The sequence below is a fragment of the Salvelinus sp. IW2-2015 genome, linkage group LG17 (genome assembly GCF_002910315.2).
Source record: "Salvelinus sp. IW2-2015 linkage group LG17, ASM291031v2, whole genome shotgun sequence".
NCBI lineage: Eukaryota > Metazoa > Chordata > Actinopteri > Salmoniformes > Salmonidae > Salvelinus > Salvelinus sp. IW2-2015.
This window is the reverse complement of record NC_036857.1, coordinates 40,669,463-40,692,003: the sequence shown is the minus strand read 5'-3', so window position 1 is coordinate 40,692,003 and position 22,541 is coordinate 40,669,463. Positions and strand designations below refer to the sequence as shown.

Here is a 22,541-nt window from a genome sequence, read left to right as displayed (position 1 = left end):
TATAACATCATGCTTCAAAAAAATAAAGGGTAACACTAGTTAAGACGAAACACATGAATGGTAAACTCCAAGTCCAATCACACTTCTGTGAAATCAACTGTCCACTATAGGAAGCAACATCTGATGACAATAAATTTCACATGCTGTTGTGCAGATGGAAAAGACAACAGGTGGGAAATTATTAGGCAATTAGCAAGGACACCCCAATAAAAGGAGTAGTTCTGCAGGTGGTGACCACAGACCACTTCTCAGTTCCTAGCTTCTTTGGCTGATTTGTTTGGTCACTTTTGAATGCTGGCAGTGCTTTCACTCTGTGGTAGCATGAGACGGAGTCTACAACCCACACAAGTGGCTAAGGTAGTGCAGCTCATCCAGGATGGCACATCAATGCGAGCTGTGGCAAGAAGGTTTGCTGTGTCTGTCGCTGTCTCTGTCCAGAGCATGGAGGCGCTAACCAGGAGACAGGCCAGTACATCAGGAGAGTGGGGAGTGTAGAGGAGGGCAACAACCCAGCAGCAGGGACCGCTACCATCCGCCTTGTGGAAGGAGGAGCACTGCCAGAGCCCTGCAAAATGACCTCCAGCAGGCCACAAATGTGCATGTGTCTGCCAAACGGTCAGAAACAGACTCCATTGAGGGTGGTATGAGGGCCCGACGTCCACAGGCTGGGGGTTGTGCTTACACCCAACACCGTGCAGGACGTTTGGCATTTGCCAGAGACACAAATTCGGCAAATTCGCCCACTGAGGGCCTGTGCTCTTCACAGATGAAAGCAGGTTCACACTGAGCACATGTACAAGTCTGGAGACGCCGTGAAGATACGTTCTGCTGCCTGCAAACATCCTCCAGCATGACCAGTTTGGTGGTGGGTCTGATCTCATGGTGTGGGGTGGCAATCTTCTTTTCCTCCATTGCCTCGCACAGAGGTAGCCTGACTGCCATTAGGTACCTAGGCTAGAGGGAGTGAAAAAAAAAAAAACCCCTAATATACAGAAACCCCCCCGATGCCTTGGTTGAGACATATGCTGGTGCAGTTGGGCCTCATTTTGACTTGTTTTAAGGACATTACATCAAAGTTGGATCAGCCTGTAGTGTGGTTTTCCACTTTAATTTTGAGTGTGACTCCAAATCCAGACCTCCATGGGTTGATAAATTTGATTTCCATTGATAATTTGTGTGATTTTGTTGTCAGCACATTCAACTATGTAAAGAAAAAAGTATTTAATAAGAAGATTTCATTCATTCAGATCTAGGATGTGTTATTTTAGTGTTCCCTTTATTTTTTTGAGCAGTGTAGTACATACACACACACACACACAGTCGTGGCCAAAAATATTGGCACCCTTGCACTTTGTTCAAATAATGCAGCATTTCTTCCAGAAAACGGTATCCACACATGTATGTTTTCAATGTCTGAATAATTTGACTAAATCTTAGTTAATTCCACAAAGAAATCCTAAAATGGCCCGGACAATATTATTTGCACCATCTAGAAGTAGTTGGAATAATTAGATTTCAGCAGGGTGATTCTCATTTACTTTGTAATTGAACTCACCTGTGGCGAGTTGCAGGTGCCTGCATTATAAAAAATCACGTATTCAACCAGGTTAAATAGAGAAAAGGACTCATTATTCCGTGTTCTGGCACAGTGTGTACCGCAATGAGCATGGACAAAAGAATGAACCAGAGAATTATCTGAGGTCAGACAAGATTGTAGCCAAGCGTGGACAATCTCAAGGCTACAAGTCCACCTCCACAGACCTTGATGTTCCTGTTTCCACCATACGTAATGTTATCGAGATGTCTAAGGCCCATGCCACTGTAGCCAACCTCCCTGGATGTGGCCGCAAGAGGAAACTCGATGGAAGATTGCAGCGAAGGATTGTTAGAATGGTGGTTAAGCACCTCGGCCAACTGCTACACATATTCAAGCTGACCTTCAGACACAAGGTACCACAGTTTCCTGTCGCACCATCCGTCGCCAACTTAATGAAAGGGGGTTATATGGTACAGTAGGAGACCCGGGAGGACCCCACTGCTGAGTGAAAGACATAAGAAAGCCCGACTGCAATTTGACAAAACACACTTGAACATGACAAAATCCTTCTGGGAAAATGTCCTGTGGACAGATGAGACCAAATTAGAGCTAGGTATTTTGGAGTGCAATGTCATACCCAGTGTCAGAAAGCTGGGTCTCTCTTCCAGCAGGACAATGACGCCAAATACACCCAGAAGTGGCCAGCAGATCTAAATCCCACCCCAACAGCACCCTTGTAATCTGGGAGAACTGGAGGAGTAGAGGAGTAGGCCAAACTGCCTGTACAGAGGTGCAGGAAGCTCATTGATGGTTATATGAAGCGCTTGATTGCAGTTATTTTGACCAAAGGCTGTACTACCAAATATTAAGTCCAGGGTGTCAATTTTGTCAATGCCATTTGTTTATTTTATGATTTTAACTGTATATATTAACTTCTGAACCAAAAACAAAGGTTCTGTAATATTAACAGTGAAATAAAGAATTGTGGAGACCAAATAGTTTGTTCAATTTCAACTTATTTTTCAGGAAAATTGTGAGTTACTTGAAAAAAGTGCAAGGTTGCCAATATTTTTTTATTTTATGTATATATTGTGAAAGGGCCGTACCTATTCACTGACGAAATCCTAGGCGGGACAGCATGAAATGAGACGCAGAGACCTGACTTCAACAAAAAGAAGGAATAGACTCCGGCTCATAATCACTCTTCCCCCTCTGCCCCTTCAGTCAGGTACAGACAATAATCAGTCAATTGGCATCAGGTGAGCTCATCAGTAGTGGCTGTACTGCGGCCCACATCCAGGGGAGGGCACAGTCGGACCACCTYATCTGGCTGATCCCTCACAATATATATAATATACAGTACCAGTTATTTGTGTGAAGACATCGAAACTATGAAATAACACATGGAATCATGTAGTAACCAAAAGTGTTAAACAAAACAAAATATATTTGAGATTCTTCAAAGTAGCCACCCTTTGTATTGACAGCTTTGCACACTCTTGGCGTTCTCTCAACCAGCTTCATAAGGAATGCTTTTCCGGCAGTCTTAAGGAGTTCCCACATATGCTGAGCCTTCGGCTGCTTTTCCTTCACTCTGRGGTCCAACTCATTACAAACCATCCCAATTGGGTTGAGGTTGGGTAATTGTGGAGGACAGGTCATCTGATACAGCACTCCATCACTCTCCTTGGTTAAATAGCCCTTACACAGCCTGGAAGTGTGTTTTGGGTCATTGTCCTATTGAAAAACAAATMATAGTCCAACTTAGCTCAAACCAAATGCGATGGCATATCGCTGCAGAATGCTGTGGTAGCCGTGTTGGCTAAGTGTGCCTTAAATTCTAAATAAATCATAGACAGTGTCACCAGCAAAGCACCATCACACCTCCTCCTCCATGCTTCACGGTGGGAACCACACATGCAGAGATCATCCGTTCACCTGCTCTGCGTCTCACAAAGACACAGCAATTGGAACCAAAAATCGCAAATTTGTACTCATCAGACCAAATTACAGATTTCCACCGGTCTAATGTCCTTTGCTCGTGTTTCTTGGCCCAAGCAAGTCTCTTCTTATTGATGTAGTGGTTTCTTTGCAGCAATTCGACCATGAAGGTCTGATTTCACGCAGTCTCCTCTGAACTGTTGATGTGTCTGTTACTTGAACTCTGTGAAGAATTTATTTGGGCTGCAATCTAAGGTGCAGTTAACTCTAATGAACTTATCCTCTGCAGCAGAGGTAACTCTGGGTCTTCCTTTCCTGTGGCGGTCCTCATGAGAGCCAGTTTCATCATAGCACTTGAAGTTTTTTTTTGCGACTGCACTTGAAGAAACTTTCAAAGTTATTGAAATGTTCCAGATTGACTGACCTTCATGTCTTAGATTAATGATGTACTGTTGTTTCTCTTTGCTTATTTGAGCTGTTCTTGTCATAATATGGACTTTATCTTTTACCAAATAGGGCTGTCTTCTATATACCACCCCTACTTTGTCACAACTGATTGGCTCAAATGCATTAAGGAATGAAATTCCACAAATGTACTTTTAACAAGGCACACCTGTTAATTTAAATGCATTCTATGTGACTCCCTCATGAAGCTGGTTGAGAGAATGCCAAGAGTGTGCAAAGCTGTCATCAAGGCAAAGGTTTGCTATTTGAAGAATCTTAAATATAAAATATATTTTAATTTGTTTAACAATTGTTTTGGTTACTCTGTGATTCCATGTGTTATTTCATAGTTTTGATGTCTTCACTATTATTCTACAATGTAGAAAATAGTAAAAACAAATAAAAAAACATAAATGTGTAGGTGTGTCCAAACTTTTAACTGGTACTGTATATGTAATGGCATTTAAATTTGTGAATTTTACACTGCGTTACGAAAGCAACAAAGACAAAAACATGTTGTTTTTATAATGAATGCACATGAGCCTAATTTTCTGCATGCAAAMTCCAATTGAATAATGTTTTATTTAACAAGGAATTTATTAAACCAGATTGGTCTAATTGTATAACTTAATCAATAGTTATTTCTTGTTAAAACAGTTCAAACCGAGCAAAACATTTAATTTCATGCAAGCAACCTATAGCCTGCAGAAATAACCGACATGATTCATTTTCATCATTTTTTGCACGACGGCGTTAAACACAACGGCTCGTTTCATTTAGTTCTAACCATGATATTGTAGAACTTTGTTCGTTTAAACCGTGCAACACAATTTATTTTGAACGTTGCCTAGCCTAATGTCACACGCATGGCTACAAACAGCCATTTAATTAATTAAACTATGTGATGATCCTGATCCTGTTTTTTTTTTTAATTAACCATATATACAGTGCATTCGGAAAGTATTCAGACCCCTTGACTTTTTCCACGTTTTGTTACATTACAGTCTTATTCTAAAATGGATTAAATAGTTCCCCCCCCCCCTTATCAATCTACACACAATACACCATAATGACAAAGTGAAAACAGTTTTTTAGATATTTTTGCAAATGTATTAAAAAGTACTTTGTTGAAGTTGAAGCACCTTTGGCAGCGATTATAGCCTTGAGTCTTCTTGGGTATGACACTACAAGCTTGGCACACCTGTATTTGGGGAGTTTCTCCCATTCTTCTCTGCAGATCCTCTCAAGCTTTGTCAGGTTGGATGGGGTGCGTTGCTGCACAGCTATTTTCACGTCTCTCCAGAGATGTTCGATCGGGTTTAAGTCRGGGCTCTTGCTGGGCCACTCAAGGACATTCAGATACTTGTCCCGAAGCTACTCCTGCGTTGTCTTGGCTGTGTGCGTAGGGTCGTTGTCCTGTTGGAAGGTGAACCTTCGCCCCAGGTCCTGAGTGGTCTGGAGCAGGTTTTCATCAAGGATCTCTCTATGCTTTGCTCCGTTCATCTTTCCCTTGATCCTTACTAGTCTCCCAGTCCCTGCCGCCGAAAAACATCCCCACAGCATGATGCTGCCGTCACCATGCTTCACCGTAGGGATGGTGCCATGTTTCCTCCAGACGTGACGCTTGGCATTCATACCAAAGAGTTCAGTCTTGGTTTCATCAGACCAGAGAATCTTGTTTCTCATGGTCTGAGAGTCCTTTAGGTGCCTTTTGGCAAACTCTAAGCGGGCTGTCCTTTGCCTTTTACTGATAAGTGGCCTCCATCTGGCCACTCTGCCATAAAGGTCTGATTTGGTGGACTGCTGCAAATATGGTTGTCCTTCTGGAAGGTTCTCCTATCTCTGGAGCTCTGTCAGAGTGGCCATCAGGTTCCTGAACACATCCCTGACCAAGTCCCTTCTCCCCCGATTGTTCAGTTTGGCCGGGCAGCCAGCTCTAGGAAGAGTCTTAGTGGTTCCAAGCTTCTTCCATTTAAGACATATGGAGGCCACTCTGTTTTTGGGGACCTTCAATGCTGCAGACAATTTTTGGTACCCTTCCCCAGAGCTGTGCCTCTCGGAGGTCTGCGGACAATTCCTTCAATCTTATGGCTTGGTTTTTCCTCAGGCATGCACTGTCAACTGTGGGACCTTTTATACAGGCAGGTGTGTGCCTTTCCAAATCATGTCRAATCAATTTTTCTTACCACAGGTGGACTCCAATCAAGTTGTAGAAACATCTCAAGGATGATTAATGGAAACGGGATGCACCTGAGCTCAATTTCGAGTTTCATAGCAAAGGGTCCGAATACTTATGTAAATAAGGTATTTCTGTTTATAAATTTTTTAATACATTTGCAAAAATGTTCAAACATGTTTTCTCTTTGTCATTATGGGGTATTGCGTGTAGATTGAGAAAAAATATAATATAATACATTTTAGAATAAGGCTGTAACTTAACAAAATGTGGAAAAGGGGCAGGTTTGCTCGCGCATGCACGGATTTTAAAGCAACGATATTCAAGTGATAGGCTGTTTTAAAACTCAGCTGTAATAAAAAATACATCTTTACCATTAAAAAATAAGAAAAAAACTGAAAACCAGATGGATATGGGTATATTAGATGCGCCTTCGGTCTTTATTTTACTGTAGCGTAGACTATGATGCAGCAAATATAGGACTACCTGTCACAAGTAAAAAGGTTACCGTGATGATATGGTAGGTCTACATGCATTGTGATCTGCGCTCCATACTGAGATGGACTGTCTGTCCCCCACCCTGGGCGTTGATGATTCATCAGGCCGTAGAGAAGCCAGATTTAAACATCGCATATCATTTAACAGTTCAATTTAACGCCATGCTGTTCATGTAAATCATTTATTATAATATACCGTTTTTATCTCGGGAAAAGGGAGTGGTTTTGGGAGGTAAATCTCGTTAWATCTCAGTAACCGGGTTCCCGCCATTCCACCCCAATGCCTACCATGTAAGAGGAAGACACTTTTTCCCCTAAAATAAAGAACATCTAAATTGTATGAGGTCACCCTCCCTCAGTTTAGGCTTACGGTACTAAATAGCCTGCAGATGAACAATATACACTACCGGTCAAAAGTTTTAGAACACCTACTCATTAAATGGTTTTTCTACATTTTAACTATTTTCTACATTGTAGAATAATAGTGAAGACATCAAAACTATGTATTACTTTAAGACATGAAGGACAGTCAATACGGAAAATATCAAGAACTTTGAAAGTTTCTTCAAGTGCAGTCGCAGAAACCATCAATCGTTATGATGAAACTGGCTCTCATGAAGACCGCCACAGGAAAGGAAGGCCCAGAGTTACCTCTGCTGCAGAGGATAAGTTCATTAGAGTTACCAGCCTCAGACATTGCAGCCCAAATAAGTGCTTCAACGAGTTCAGGTAACAGACAAATCTCAACATCAGCTGTCCAGAGGAGACTGTGTGAATCAGGCATTCATGGTGGAATTGCTGCAAAGAAACCACTACTAAAGGATACCAATAATAAGAAGACTTGCTTGGGCCAAGAAAGACGATCAATGGACATTAGACTGGTGGAAATCTGTCCTTTGCTCTGGAGTCCAAATTGGAGATTTTTGGTTCCAACCACTGTGTCTTTGTGAGACGCGGTGTTGGTGAACGGATGATCTCTGAATGTGTATTTCCCACCGTAAAGCATGGAGGAGGAGGTGTTATGGTGGGGTTGCTTTGCTGGTTACACTGTCAGTGATTTATTTCYAATTCAAGGCACACTTAACCAACATGGCTACCACAGCATTCTGCAGTGATACGCCATCCCATCTGGTATGGGCTTCGTGGGACTATAGTTTGTTTTTCAACAGGACAATGACCCAACATACCTCCAGGCTATGTAAGGGCTATTTTACCAAGAAGGAGAGTGATGGAGAGCTGCATCAGATAACATGGCCTCCTCAATCCCCCAAACTCAACCAAATTGAGATGGTTTGGGATGAGTTGGACAGCAGAGTAAAGGAAATGCAGCCAACAAGTGCTCAGCATATGTGGCAACTCCTTCAAGACTGTCAGAAAAGCATTCCAGGTGACGCTGGTTGAGAGAATGCCAAAAGTGTGCAAGCTGTCATCAAGGCAAAGGGTGGCTATTTGAAGAATCTCAAATATAAAATACATTTTTATTTGTTTAGCACTTTTGGTTTACTACATGATTCCATATGTGTTATTTCATAGTGTTGATGTCTTCGCTATTATTCTACAATGTAGAAAATTGTACAAACAAAGAAAAACCCTTGAATGAGTAGGTGTTCTAAAACRTTTGACAGGTAGTGTAGCTCAATGCTATTTTGTAAGATGCAGGTGGTGGTATCACAACATGTCAGTCAGATGTTCAATGGCAGGCGACAGTAGCTCATTATTGGCTCTTTTATACCTGCTGTATCGCTCTCTTTCTCTCTCAATCTCACACGCACATACACAGCACGACAGCAGCATTTGCACTCCTCCCTCTTGTCACTCCTCCTCTCTCACCTCCTCCGCAGATCAAAGTGACCCTTCTCTTCACCTCTGGGACCCATGGCTAGAACAGGAGTAGAGKGATATGTCTTGGTCTATTAAAGGACCTCTTCGGTTGTAGCTGTGTTCTTGCCTGAAAGGGTTTAATGGAGTTGAACTAAGGGCAATTAGCTGGCCGYGACACATGGTGCTCCAGTGGAGCAGTGGGACTTACCCGGGCCAGTCCAATCGCCGTCAATCTTAGAGAGAAGGCTTCTCATATTCCCGTACTACGTAGAAGCACACAGCACAAGGCATAAGGAATATAGACTCACAATGCTTTTCAAAAGAGCGCACCGAATCATATTAAAAGGGAGATACACACCTCTTAGGATGTAGTCAGTTCTGCTCCATATGCCTTTACAATGAACGGAACAGACATACTCTGTTATTTATCTACCACCACTCTTAAAAACAGGCTACGTTTCATCAGAAATGCGAAAGAATGTAGAATCCAGTCAATTCTACGACACTTTTACACGGACAAAGACCGAGATGGATGTTTTTCCTACTGTGTAGCACCACTGTAACACACGTTGAAATTGTATAACGCTCTATTATTAATAGTGACAGCTGTACCCTGGCTAGCGAGTGCCGGAGTCGGTGCTAGTGGTGCTAGCTCGTAGCACCTGATCCATTTCCCTCCCCATGTCCGTGTTCACACATGAGTGCTTTGATTGACGATGACATTTATGGGCTCCGGCTCGAACAACACCCCGTGTCGAGTGTCCCCAGGGGCATCCCGGTCCCTCGCCTCCATCAGCCTGGCACACTCTAGAGTTGGTCAACCGCGCCAGTCCCCTAGGACTGTATGAACACATCTAGTTAGAACAAATCCTAGTTAAAAACACATCCTAGTTTGAACACATCCTAGCTAGATTTTCTTTTAGTTGAAACACACACATCCTGTTCCTAGTTGGAACACACATCCTATTCCTAGTTGGAACACACACATCCTATTCCTAGTTGGGACACACACATCCTGTTCCTAGTTGGAACACACACATCCTGTTCCTAGTTGGAACACACACTTCCTGTTCCTAGTTGGAACACACACTTCCTGTTCCTAGTTGGAACACACACTTCCTGTTCCTAGTGAACACACACTTCCTGTTCCTAGTTGGAACACACACTTCCTGTTCCTAGTTGGAACACACACTTCCTGTTCCTAGTTGGAACACATCCTAGTTATTCTAGTTTTGAAAATCAGCACTTTCTTTCAGAATAGGCCTAAACACACCAGCAAGGCCAAAGCCCCAATCCAAGATGGGAACACAACCGTCAGTGCCTATTTAAATAAATGTAGTGCTTTGATTCTAACTCACTCTATTTGGCCCTCCCCTTCTGTCTTCTCCATTAGAATTAGCCAGAGGGAGGATGATAGAAGGGGTTAGATTAGAAGGTCCCGGTGTTTCTCCATTCCAATAAGTGTCAGTCAGGTGGATGGTTGTGAGATGGTTTGTATATGGTTGTGAGAGGATTCACTCTMTGTTCTCCTGCAACAGAAGCAGCAGCTTCTTCTGCTGTCTCTGTCTCTGTCTGGCTCCTTTCATCACAGGGGCATTGTGTATGGATTTACTGCCCTCAATGCCCCCAGGAGGGAGATTTGATTCCACTGCACTGGCTAATCTCTGTCTCCTCTCTCTTCCCCTCTTTATCTCTCTCTCGCGCTCTCTCTCTCTCGCTACTCTCTCTTCTTTTTTCTACTACTTATCTCAAATCTTCTTTTTACCGTCTGCTCCTTATATCTCCCCCCCCCCCTACCTTCATACAGCCACTCTCACTCCCCGGGCTCCATGGCGGCGGCGGTGCAAGGCAGCGAATGGTCTTGCGGCCGATGCACCTTCCTGAACGCAGGGGCGGCGCCGCGCTGCTCCATCTGTGAGGCACCTCGCCAGAAGCCTGACCTAAACCAGATCCTGAGGCTGAGCAGCACCGAYGAGCAGCAACGCTGGGCCTGCCCCCGCTGCACCCTCAACAACCCCCAGGGCTCCGGCGCCTGCACCATCTGTGGCTTTGGACCCTCGCCAAGCACCCCCACACCGACCACAACCATGGCCACCATCGCCAATGGCCTCGTGCCGCCGGAGACTCCCACGCCTGTCATGACTCCCACGGTTCTCCTGGAGCCCCGCGGGCAGCAGCCGTCCAAGGAGGAGGCTCTGAGGAGGTCAGAGAGCAARGGGGAGGTGGGGGGCCTGAGTGGCCCGGGTGGACCCGAGGGGCAGCAACACCACCACTTGGGCTGGGCGTGCCCGCGATGCACACTTCATAATACTCCTGTTGCACTGTCGTGTTCGGCCTGCGGGGGACCAAGGAAACTGTCGCTGCCCAAGATCCCCCCTGAGGCGTTGGTGGTGCCCGAAGTGCGCACGCCCYTGCTAGGGTTTCCCGTCCACGTGGCCCCTGTCCCCCCGCTCCTCATTGACTTGACGGATGACTCACCCACTGCAGCCGCCCCCTGCGAACCCCAGGAGCCCCCCCACAGCCACTTGCCACCACCGCCACGTTCCTCCCCTTTCACGCCCTTCTCCTCTCTCCAGAACAACCCGGTGCCCCGCAGCAGGAGAGAGGTGCCCCCACCGGGGCGTCCGCCCAATCCTAACCCCAATGCCCCAAGCCCAACTTCTCCCTCCACGGCCTGCGTGCTGCCCCAGCACTGCCCTGCCCTCTGCCCTGCCAAGCCCAAGCACGCCCAGCCCCAGGAGCCCTCCTTCCCCAACAAGCGCCACAGCATCCTGGAGGAAGGTGACGGCACCCACCCCCTTCCTTATCACACCTCCCACACCCCCGTCACATCGCCACCCACCTGGAAGTGCCATGGATGCTCCCTGCCCAACCTGAGCGACTCCTCCAAGTGCGAGGCATGCCACTCGTCGCGGGCCGGCGCCGACCTCATCGACCTGGTGGGCTGCGAGTCGGTGCGCTTCACGCCAGCAAACCCCTCCAGTCCGGACTCCAGCACCTGGGCCTGCTCCAAGTGTACCCTACGCAACCCCACCGGGATGACCAAGTGCTCGGCCTGCTGCTCCTCCAAACTGCACGGCTTCCAGGAGCCTAGTTCTCACTGCTGCCCGCACTGCAGGCTCACCGGCCCCTGCTACTGCTCCTCAGCCTCCTCCACATTGTCTTCTGGACACAAAGCCAGAAAACAGGCCCGGGTCTACCCCTCGCCCTCGGCCACCAACACCTCCTCCTCTTCTCCCTCATCCTCGTCCTTCTCTTCCTCGTGCACACTGCTGCAGGAGAAGCAGTGGGGCTGTCCGGCGTGTACGCTGCTCAACGACACCAAGTCGAAGAACTGCGCGGCATGCCACACGCCTCAGCAGTACCTGACACTGCGCAAGGTGGCCAAGCCGCTTAGGAGGAGGGAGAGCATGCACGTGGAGGCGAGACGGCGCAACGACGAGGGCGAAGCCAAGGAACTCTGGGAGAACATCACTACCTTCTGTCGAGAGGTAAGCCATCTGGAAACATGACGTTGGGAAATTGATTGTGTTTRATGATTTTCAAAAGCTAATAGTTTTCTTACTAAAGAGCATGGGTCAAGACAACTGACATAATACGCTAGCAACTTAAATCAGTTTCCAAGTACAGAACACCATTTTTCCCCTGCTGGGTGGTGGCTGGTAGCCATTTTGTTTCTTAAGAGCTCACCACTGACACATCAGCATCTCTTTCAATGGAGATGAATAGTCAAGAAGCTTCCCAAACAGCATGTTTCATTGTGCCATGAAGAGTGAATCCGTTAYGGTTGTTTTACATGCGTCACACTGCAACACTGAAATGCCATACAGCACAGGTTTTTTTCTGGATGGAAAAAGGGCTTAGGTGGTTGGCGTGACAGTAATTAAGTAACGAGCCTTGGCTTGTGCGAGCCGGAACAGCTCACAGTGCAGGAGCCTATCTCCTTTTTCTGTGAGCGTGAGGCAGGTCGATGTACATGCACAGAGAATTTAGTKGTTTTAAAGATAGTTTTTTGCAATTATTAMTTGCATTTTTCCATGTATAWTGCTGTGTTCTTTTGCTCAAACATAGTAACAAACTGAATACTGCTAAATTAATTGTTTTTGGCATTTTCAATTATCCCTAAGTGTTTTGCTTTTATTATGGTGATTGTTAGTTCTCAAAGGTTATATCATTACAAAATATATAGGTCCATTATCTTTTCTACATACTTTATATCTGGTTTTACTCATTTAAGTTTACACTGAAAGCGTTTTTCCACACAGAAAATAAAAACTACCAGTCGTTTTCAATCTTTAGTTCACGCAATGAGACGTGAATCATCATTTATATTTTTTAACTTAGGCGACCCGAAAAAACGCTTAGGCGGCTCGCCTAAGGATTACAATGGCAGAGAAATACTAATACCCCGGCTTCTTTACCATGCTTTCAGCGATCAACCCGCTACTGCGATCAGCCTCATTTTTAAAGATGCTKCCAAGAGACCCTTATAGGCTGCTGATGCTGTTGTTGTTGTTTCTGTTTGCGCTCGTCTGCTCGTTAGTACATTTCTAAGGGGGAACTGGGGTCTCTGTTTATCCCAAATAATCCCTCCCGTCAGAGGGAAGTCATTCCGAAACCAGAGGAAAGCTCCAAGTCAGATGAGCTTGCTCGTCTCATAATGGATTCCAATTATTTGTTGTTTGTCCTAAAAATGCTCCGAAGGGAAGTTGTTCTGTTTGTCGATGAGTAAGTTACTCGCAAGCCCAGAGTCTTGTGTGGATCATATTTATTGTTGCAATAAGTGCATATAGGCTACCGCTGCAACAACATAACATTGAGATGAGGGGGTTATAAAGCCCATAAGGATCTGTCGATCACGTCCAGGCTGGTGTTTAAGTGAGCTACCCAAATGTAAGCCCATTTAGCCTAATTTAGTCAGACTTCATCTGTGTCCTGTTACTGATGTTGACCTAAGTTAACGTAGCACTTACCTACACTGTCCTAACTTCCTACCCTGTGCTAGAGTGAAGTTTCCCCTAGGTCAGCATCTAGGGGCAACTTCAACCTATTACACCATGCTGCCCCTGGTACACTTTCTGACCCGCATAATGTCTCTCTGACTCTACTTTCTCTCACATAGACACTACCAGTCGGTTTCAGTCTTCAATTCACACAAGGAAACATGAATCATAATTTGTTTTTAATTAATAGGTGAGGTTTTTAGAATGGTGAGATGGTCGCATGCAAGTCAACATTGGTCAGTTCAATTGCATTTCACTTTCAATTTTTCTAACTAAACTTTGATATGACATGTTTAATGAACTATTACAGGAGGATTGACCGTTTATCAAGGGGTCAACATAAATGTCAGTCTGGAAAAAAGAATCAAGTTATTTTCATAAATGGAGAAAACCTAATTACAACCTAATCTCCAGATTAAAATATCCTAATGTAGATTGGCGTCCCTTTTCCCCACCACTCGTTGTTAAATATACTGAGGGGTTCCTGATTTCTTAAACGTTGAAATCATGAAATCTACTTATTCATTTCACTGAGGGAGAAAGGGTAATGTGTAACGTTTACATTCTGTCAGGATGTGTTATTGTTAGCCATCGGGGGTCCTATGGGAGGAGCAGAGACACGGTCTGATACAAGTCACCATGACAGCCCGTGAGTTGGGGAGGAGTGAGGAATTCGGGCAGAGGTCAGGTTATATGAWGTGAGGAAGAACATATATCACTAATGTTCTGGATAGCAACAAAGGGGTATTGGCCGTTCAGATGCGTAAGGAGGGGCTCAGCACATGAGAAAGGGTTAAATATCAGTGAGTGTGTGAATATGTGCTTTGTCTGTTCAGATGTTTGATCCTTTGGGGGAATGAACTTTTATAGTGTCCGTCAAATGTCTTACTCTGTTATTTAGAACCTAACAATACTGAGCAAAAATATAAACACAACATGCAACAATTTCAATGATTTTACCGAATTACAGTTCATATGAGGAAATCAGTCAATTGAAATKAATTCATTAGGCCCAKAACTATGGATTTCACATGACGGGGAAAACAGATATGCYTCTGTTGGTCACAGATACCTTTAAAAAACGTAGGGGGAGGCCTCCCAGGTGGCGCAGCGGTCTAAGGCACTACATTGTAGTGCTTGAGGTGTCATTACAAACCCGYGTTRMATCCCAGGCTGTGTCACAACCGGCCGTGARACAGCGGGAGTCCCTTAGGGCGGCGCACACTTGGCCCAGTGTCGTCCGGGTTAGGGGAGGGTTTGGCCGGGGGGCTTTACTTGGCTCATCGTGCTCTAGCGACTCCTTGTGGTGGGCCGGGTACCCGCAGGCTGACAGCGGTCGTCAGTTGAACGGTGTTTCATCCGACACATTGGTGCAGCTGGCTTCCGAGTTAAGTGGGCGGGTGTTAAGCAGCGTGGTTTGGCGGGTCATGTTTCGGACCATGCATTACTCGACCTTCGACTCTCCCGAGCCCGTTGGGGAGTTGCAGCGATGAGACGATAGAAATTGGGAGAGAAAGGGGGTAAACATTTTTTTTATAAAGGTAGGGGTGAACCAGTCAGAGAACCAGTCAGTATCTGGTGTGACTAAATCCGACCAATCAAAGTGCTTATGCACGAGCACTGACCCAAAACGACTCGTCTTTTAGTATACTGAACAAAAATATAAATGCAACATGTAAAGTGTTGGTCTCATGTTTCATGAGCTAAAATAAAATATCCAAGTAATCCATACTCACAAAAAGCTTATTTCTCTCAAATGTTTGATTACAAATTTGATTACATCCCTGTTAGTGAGCATTTCTCCTTTGCCAAGATAATCCATCCATCTGACAGGTGTGGCATATCAAGAAGTTGATTAAACAGCATGGTCATTACACAGGTGCACCTTGTGCTGGGGACAATAAAATGCAACTAAGATGTGCAGTTTTATAACACAACACAATGCCACAGATGTCTCAAGTTTTGAGGGAGTGTGCAATTGGRATTCTGACTGCAGGAATGTCCACCAGAGCTATTGCCAGAGATTTTAATTTAAATTTCTCTACCATAAGCCACCTCCAACGTTGTTTTAGGAATGTGGCAGTGCCTCCAACTAGACTCACACCCGCAGACCACATGTAACCACGTCAGCCCAGGACCTCCACCTGTGGAATCGTCTGAGACCAGTTACCCGGACAACTAATGAAACTGTTGGTTTGCACAACCAAAGAATTTCTTTACAAACTGTCAGAAACCGTCTGAAGGAAGCTCATCTGTGTGGTTGTTGTCCTCACCAGGGTCTTGACCTGACTGCAGTTCGGCTTTGTAACCGACTTCAGTGGGCAAAAGCTCACCTTCGATGGCCACTGGCACACTGGAGGAGTTTGCTCTTCACGGATGAATCGCGGTTACAACTCTACCAGGAAGATGACAGACGTATGGCGTTGTGTGGGCGAGTGGTTTGCTGATGTCAACGTTGTGAACAGAGTGCCCCATTGTGGCAGTGGGGTTATGGTATGAGCAGGCATAAGCTACGGACGACGAACACAATTGCATTTTATCGATGGCAATTTGAATGCACAGAGATCCCGTGACAAGATCCTGAGGCCCATTGTCGTGCCATTCATCCGCCGCCATCACCTCATGWTTCAGCATGATAATGCACGGCCTCATGTCACAAGGATCTGTACACAATTCCCGGAAGCTGAAAATGTACCAGTTCTTCCATGGCCTGCATACTCACCAGATTAGCTGGATCGACATGTACAGCAGCGTGTACCAGTTCCCGCCAATATCCAGCAACTTCTATGCCCTATTTTTTTTAAAGTATCTTTCTAGGGAGTTTTTCCTAGCCKCCATGCTTCTGCACCTGCATTACTTGCTGTTTGGGGTTTTAGGCTTCTGTATAGCACTTTGTGACATCAACTGATGTAAGAAGAGCTTTATAAATACATTTGATTGATTGATCTGTAACCAACAGATGCATATCTGTATTCCCAGTCATGTGAAGTTCATAGATTAGGGCCTAATGATTTTTTTCAATTGACTGATTTCCTTATATGAACTGTAACTCAGTAAAGTAATTGAAATTCTTGCATGTTGCATTTATATTTATGTTCAGTGTAATTGATTGCAGCCATTTTTTTAATGTATAGGATTCATAATTTTCGATAAATGGCCCAATTTTTTTTAACAATAAGTTAGACATGAGGAATCCAAAGAAATGGTAAAAAGCGACCCACCGACCCCCACACCCCACGCCAAACCCACCSCAACAARGAGTATATAGTATATATTCTCTGTCTGACCACTWGATGGTGCTGTTCCTGCAATTAGGTGATTTATTTTAAATAATCAAATACAAAATATCATATTGGTTTAAGCAGTCTATGAACAAGGTATGACAGCAATCCATGCTTTGGTTTTGTTGTCCACTTTTTAGCATTCGTTTTAGCATTTGTGGCACAAATCCAATACAAGTCAATGGAACCTATATTAGCATTTTGACACTTCATGTCCAAACCTGTCCTAAAGGAGTGGTATTGGAACTTTTTCAGTGGGCACCCCATTTTATTCCTCCTGAATTTCTGGGGACCCAATTATTTATTTTTTTTCTCCTATAATTTCTCGCAACCCCACGCAAAATCTAATGACACAAATGTATTTTTCAAATCAATAAATAACCTTCAATTCATTGCAACCAATAAATACATTTACTCAATAAAATTCTATTTTTCAAATGATCTTTCTCAAACTTTTGTATATTGTCCCATACAATATATATATTTTTTTTTGGAGGGGGGGGGCGACTTTGAATACCACTGTCCTAAAGTATCTAAAAAAAAGTATTGTTACTTATCGATGATTTGGATGTGAAGCGTGAAAATACGAATATAGGTTCCATCTTTGGATGGGAGGCTGTCATACCTGGTCCATAAATTGCTTACAGGCTAAGGAAACCAATTTGGCATTTTGTAATTTGGGTGAACTATCCCTTGAAAATTGAGGGGAGGGTGAGATCATAAAAAATAAAAAAAATAGCAGGAACAGCCCCATCTAGTGGTCAGAACCTGGTAATATCAGGATGTAAACTCAGCTAAAAAAAGAAACGTCCCTTTTTCAGGACCCTGTCTTTCAAAGATAATTCATAAAAATCCAAATACATTTACAGATCTTCATTGTAAAGGGTTTAAACACTGTTGCCCATGCTTGTTCAGTGAACCATAAACAATTAATGAACATGCACCTGCGGAACAGTCGTTAAGACACTAACCGCTTACAGACGGTASGCAATTAAGGTCACAGTTATGAAAACTTAGGACACTAAAGAGGCCTTTCTACTGACTCTGAAAAACACCAAAAGAAAGATGCCCAGGGTCCCGGCTCATCTGCGTGAACGTGCCTTAGGCATGCTGCAAGGAGGCATGAGTACTGCAGATGTGGCCGGGGCAATAAATTGCAATGTCCGTACTGTGAGACGCCTAAGACAGCGCTACAGGGAGACAGGACGGACAGCTCATCGTCCTCTAAGTGGCAGAATACGTGTAACACCTGCACAGGATCGGTACATCCGAACATCACACCTGCAGGACAGGTACAGGATGGCAACAACAACTGCCTGAGTTACACCAGGAACGCACAATCCCTCCATCAGTGCTCAGACTGTCCGCAATAGGCTGAGAGAGGCTGGACTGAGGGCTTGTAGGCCTGTTGTAAGGCAGATCCTTATGGGCACAAACCCACCGTCGCTGGACCAGACAGGACTGGCAAAAAGTGTTCTTCACTGACGAGTCGCAGTTTTGTCTCACCAGGGGTGATGGTCGGATTCGCGTTTATTGTCAAAGGAATGAGCGTTACACCGAGGCCTGTACTCTGGAGCGGGATCGATTTGGAGGTGGAGGGTTCGTCATGGTCTGGGGCGGTGTGTCACAGCATCATCGGACTGAGCTTGTTGTCATTGCAGGCAATCTCAACGCTGTGCGTTACAGGGAAGACATCCTCCTCCCTCATGTGGTACCCTTCCTACGGGCTCATCCTGACATGACCCTCCAGCATGACAATGCCACCAGCCATACTGCTCGTTCTGTGCGTGATTTCCTGCAAGACAGGAATGTCAGTGTCTGCCATGACCAGCGAAGAGCCCGGATCTCAATCCCATTGAGCACGTCTGGGAGGACTAGGGCCAGGGTGAGGGCTAGGGCCATTCCCCCCAGAAATGTCCGGGAACTTGCAGGTGCCTTGGTGGAAGAGTGGGGTAACATCTCACAGCAAGAACTGGCAAATCTGGTGCAGTCCATGAGGAGGATGCAGTACTTAATACAGCTGGTGGCAACACCAGATACTGACTGTAACTTTTGATTTTGACCCCCCCTTTGTTCCGGGACACATTATTCCATTTCTGTTAGTCACATGTCTGTGGAACATGTTCAGTTTATGTCTCAGTTGTTGAATCTTGTTATGTTCATACAAATATTTACACATGTTAAGTTTTCTGAAAATAAACGCAGTTGACAGTGAGAGGACGTTTCTTGTTTTGCTGAGTTTAGGATGGCACATAAACCTATCAACTTCGATGACTAATTTCTCTGAACAGGAGGAAAAAAACAACACCAAATTCACTGAGAATACATTACATAGCATGAAAAAACTAAACTCAGAGCCGCAGCTTCATACTCTTTGTCAGAGAACTGGTTTGGGGCTTTTGACCATTTCTGTGGATTTCTCATGTCTTAAACACATTTCCATTGGGAAATACTGTGTAAAAAACAATACAAAAATCAAGACACCTGTGATGGAAACAGGACTTTTGGTACAATTTTATAAATGCTGACAGATAATTTTTTGGTTTGACATGGTTGGATCTTTTTGTGTTTTTGTGTATTGCGCAAGAAATGGTTGTGGAAACACATTTATGCACAAATATTGATATAATAACCTTCATATCAAAGTAAACTTGGAGTCRCGCGACGATATGGTGTGTGATCCTCCCACTATGACTCTGGAAAACCATACAGTTTATTGCAGTGTTTATTAGGCTACAAATGAAATAACTTATGAACTTCACAGGGTGGTGAAAGTGCACAGTGATCTTGATGCTCCTTTCCAATACATATTGAGTGTCTGATCCTGGTGACATGATGATCGATACTTAAAATGCAGATTTTAGAATATTCACATGATAATATGTCACCATTTCGATGGAAACCTAGCTAGTGTTAAAAAAATAAAGTTTGCTCCAAGTCAATTGTCAGGTACTATATTTTTTGAATATTAAATGAATCCTATGAATTAAAATGCCCAATTTGTGTGCAGTCATTTAGCTTAATTACTCAGATCAAATTATATTTCAACAAAATAATGTTTCAGGAATGCTAACCTTATATATTTCCAACTACAGAAAGGATTTCAGAACAATCTGAGATGGTAGGTGTCATGGCTGATGAAATGACATGGAACGACGCCCACAAAAGAGGGGGAGAGGGAAGATGGCAGCATCTGTTACTAGCTCACTTTTTAACGTTTTCCAAATCAAATCAAATTGTATTGGTCACATACACATGGTTAGCAGATGTTAATGCGAGTGTAGCGAAATGCTTGTGCTTCTAATTCCGACAGTGCAATAATTTATAACAAGTAATCTAACAATTCCACAGCAACTACCTTACATTTACATTACATTTAAGTCATTTAGCAGACGCTCTTATCCAGAGCGACTTACCTTATACACACAAATGTAAAGGGAAGGAATAAGAATATGTACATGTAAATATATGGCTGAGCGATGGCCGAGCGGCATAGGCGAGATGCAATAGATGGTATGAAATACAGTATATACATATGAGATGAGTAATGTAAGATATGTAAACATCATTGYAGTGGCATTATTTAAAGTGGCTAGTGATCCATTTCTATAAGTGGGCAAGGATTTGAGTCCGTATGTAGGCAGCAGCCTCTCTGTGTTAGTGATGGCTGTTTAACAGTCTAATGGCCTAGAGATAGAAGCTGTTTTTCAGTCTCTCGGTCCCAGCTTTGATGCACCTGTACTGACCTCAACTTCTGGATGGTAGCGAGGTGAACAGGCAGTGGCTCGGGTGGTCGTTGTCCTTGATCATCTTTTTGGCCTTCCTGTGACATCAGGTGCTGTAGGTGTCCTGGAGGGCAGGTAGTTTGCCCCCGGTGATGCGTTGTGCAGACCGCACCACCCTCTGGAGAGCCTTGCTCTTGAGAGTGGTGCAGTTGCCTTACCAGGCGGTGATACAGCCTGACAGGATGCTCTCAATTGTGCATCTGTAAAAGTTTGTGAGGGTTTTAGGTGACAAGCCAAATTTCTTCAGCCTCCTGAGGTTGAAGAGGCGCTGTTGCGCCTTCTTCACCACACTGTCTGTGTGGGTGGACCATTTCAGTTTGTCTGTGATGTGTACGCCGAGGAACTTAAAACTTTCCTCCTTCTCCGCTACTGTTCCGTCGATGTGGATGGGGGGGTGCTCCCTCTGTTGTTTCCTGAAGTCCACAATCATCTCCTTTGTTGACGTTGAGTGAGAGTTTGTTTTCCTGACACACCACACTGCCGAGTGCCTCATCTCCTCCCTGTAGGCCGTCTCGTCATTGTTGGTAATCAAGCCCACTACCTTTGTGTCGTCTGCAAACTTGATGATTGAGTTGGAGGCGTCATGGCCAGCCAGTAATGGGTGAACAGAGAGTACAGGAGGTTGTCGACACCGTTAAATCGGCATTGAAAAAAGCCACAGAATTCCATCATGAATGCGGCATGAAGTGTGTATAAGTTTACCTAGGCCTAAATCGTCATGGGGTGGAATTGAAACTGCAACATAGTCGCTCACCACATTTCATTCCAGTTTTGAGGGTATCGTGTTCATCATGGCAAAACGTGGGCTCGACCTTGCATTATTCATGTCAATATGCTACTCTGTGAGTTGCAGGTTCACCTTTGGAAGCGTGTGTGGGAAGCAGGCTATAGAGGAAGGATGTTAGAGAGATTCTCTCTTCCTCTGGAACAATTAGGGTAAATGTACAGTTGAAGTAGGACGTTTGCATACACTTAGGTTGGCGTCATTAAAAGTAATTTTTCAAGCACTCCACAAATGTATCGTTAACAAACTATAGTTTTGGCAAGTCGGTTAGGACATCTACTTTGTGCATGACACAAGTCATTTTTCCACCAATTGTTTACAGACAGATTATTTCATTTATAATTCACTGTATCACAATTCCAGTGGGTCAAAGTTTACATACACTAAGTTGACTGTGCCTTTAAACAGCTTGGAAAATTCCAGAAAATGATGTCATGGCTTTAAGAAGCTTCTGATAGGCTAATTGGCATCATTTGAGTCAATTGGAGGTGTACCTGTGGATGTATTTCAAGGCCTACCTTCAAAATCAGTGCCTCTTTGCTTGACATCATGCGACAATCTAAAGAAATCATTCAAAACCACAGAATAAATATTGTAGACCTCCACACGTGTGGTTCATCCTTGGGAGCAATTTCCAAATGCCTGAAGGTACCACATTCATCTTTACAAAACAATAGTACTAAGTATATAACACCATGGGCGCTGTCATACCGCTCAGGAAGGAGAAGCGTTCTGTCTCCTAGAGATGAACGTACTTTGGGTGCGAAAAGTGCAAATCAATCCCAGAACAACAGCAAAGGACCTTGTGAAGATGCTGGAGGAAACAGGTACAAAAGTATCTATATCCCACAATAAAACGAGTCCTATATCGACATAACCTGAAAGGCCGCTCAGCAAGGAATAAGCCACTGCTCCAAAACCGCCATAAAAAAGCCAGACTACAGTTTGCAACTGCACATGGGGACAAAGATCATACTTTTTGGAGAAATGTCCTCTGGTCTGATGAAACAAAAATAGAACTGTTTGCCATGTTGACCATCGTTATGTTTGGAGGAAAAAGGGGGAGGCTTGCAAGCCGAAGATCACCGTCCCAACCGTGAAGCACGGGGGTGAAAGCATCATGTTGTGGGGGCTTTCTGTAGGAGGGACTGGTGCACTTCACAAAATAGAGGGCATCATGAGAGAGGAAAATTATGTGGAATATTGAAGCAACATCTCAAGACATCAGTCAGGAAGTTAAAGCTTGGTCGCAAATGGTTCTTCAAATGGACA

The 22,541-nt window shown here is 44.4% G+C and overlaps 1 protein-coding gene across 1 annotated transcript in view; it reads left to right on the top strand.

Moving 5' to 3' along the window:
- The window catches only part of LOC111976396 (calpain-15-like), a 100,114-nt gene that overhangs the window by 32,344 nt on the left and 45,229 nt on the right, over positions 1-22,541 (top strand). Inside the window, exon 2 of the mRNA XM_024005202.2 lies at positions 10,224-11,907. Within this exon, the coding sequence (XP_023860970.2) occupies positions 10,224-11,907 (1,684 nt within the window). The remainder of the gene's footprint in view (positions 1-10,223; positions 11,908-22,541) is intronic.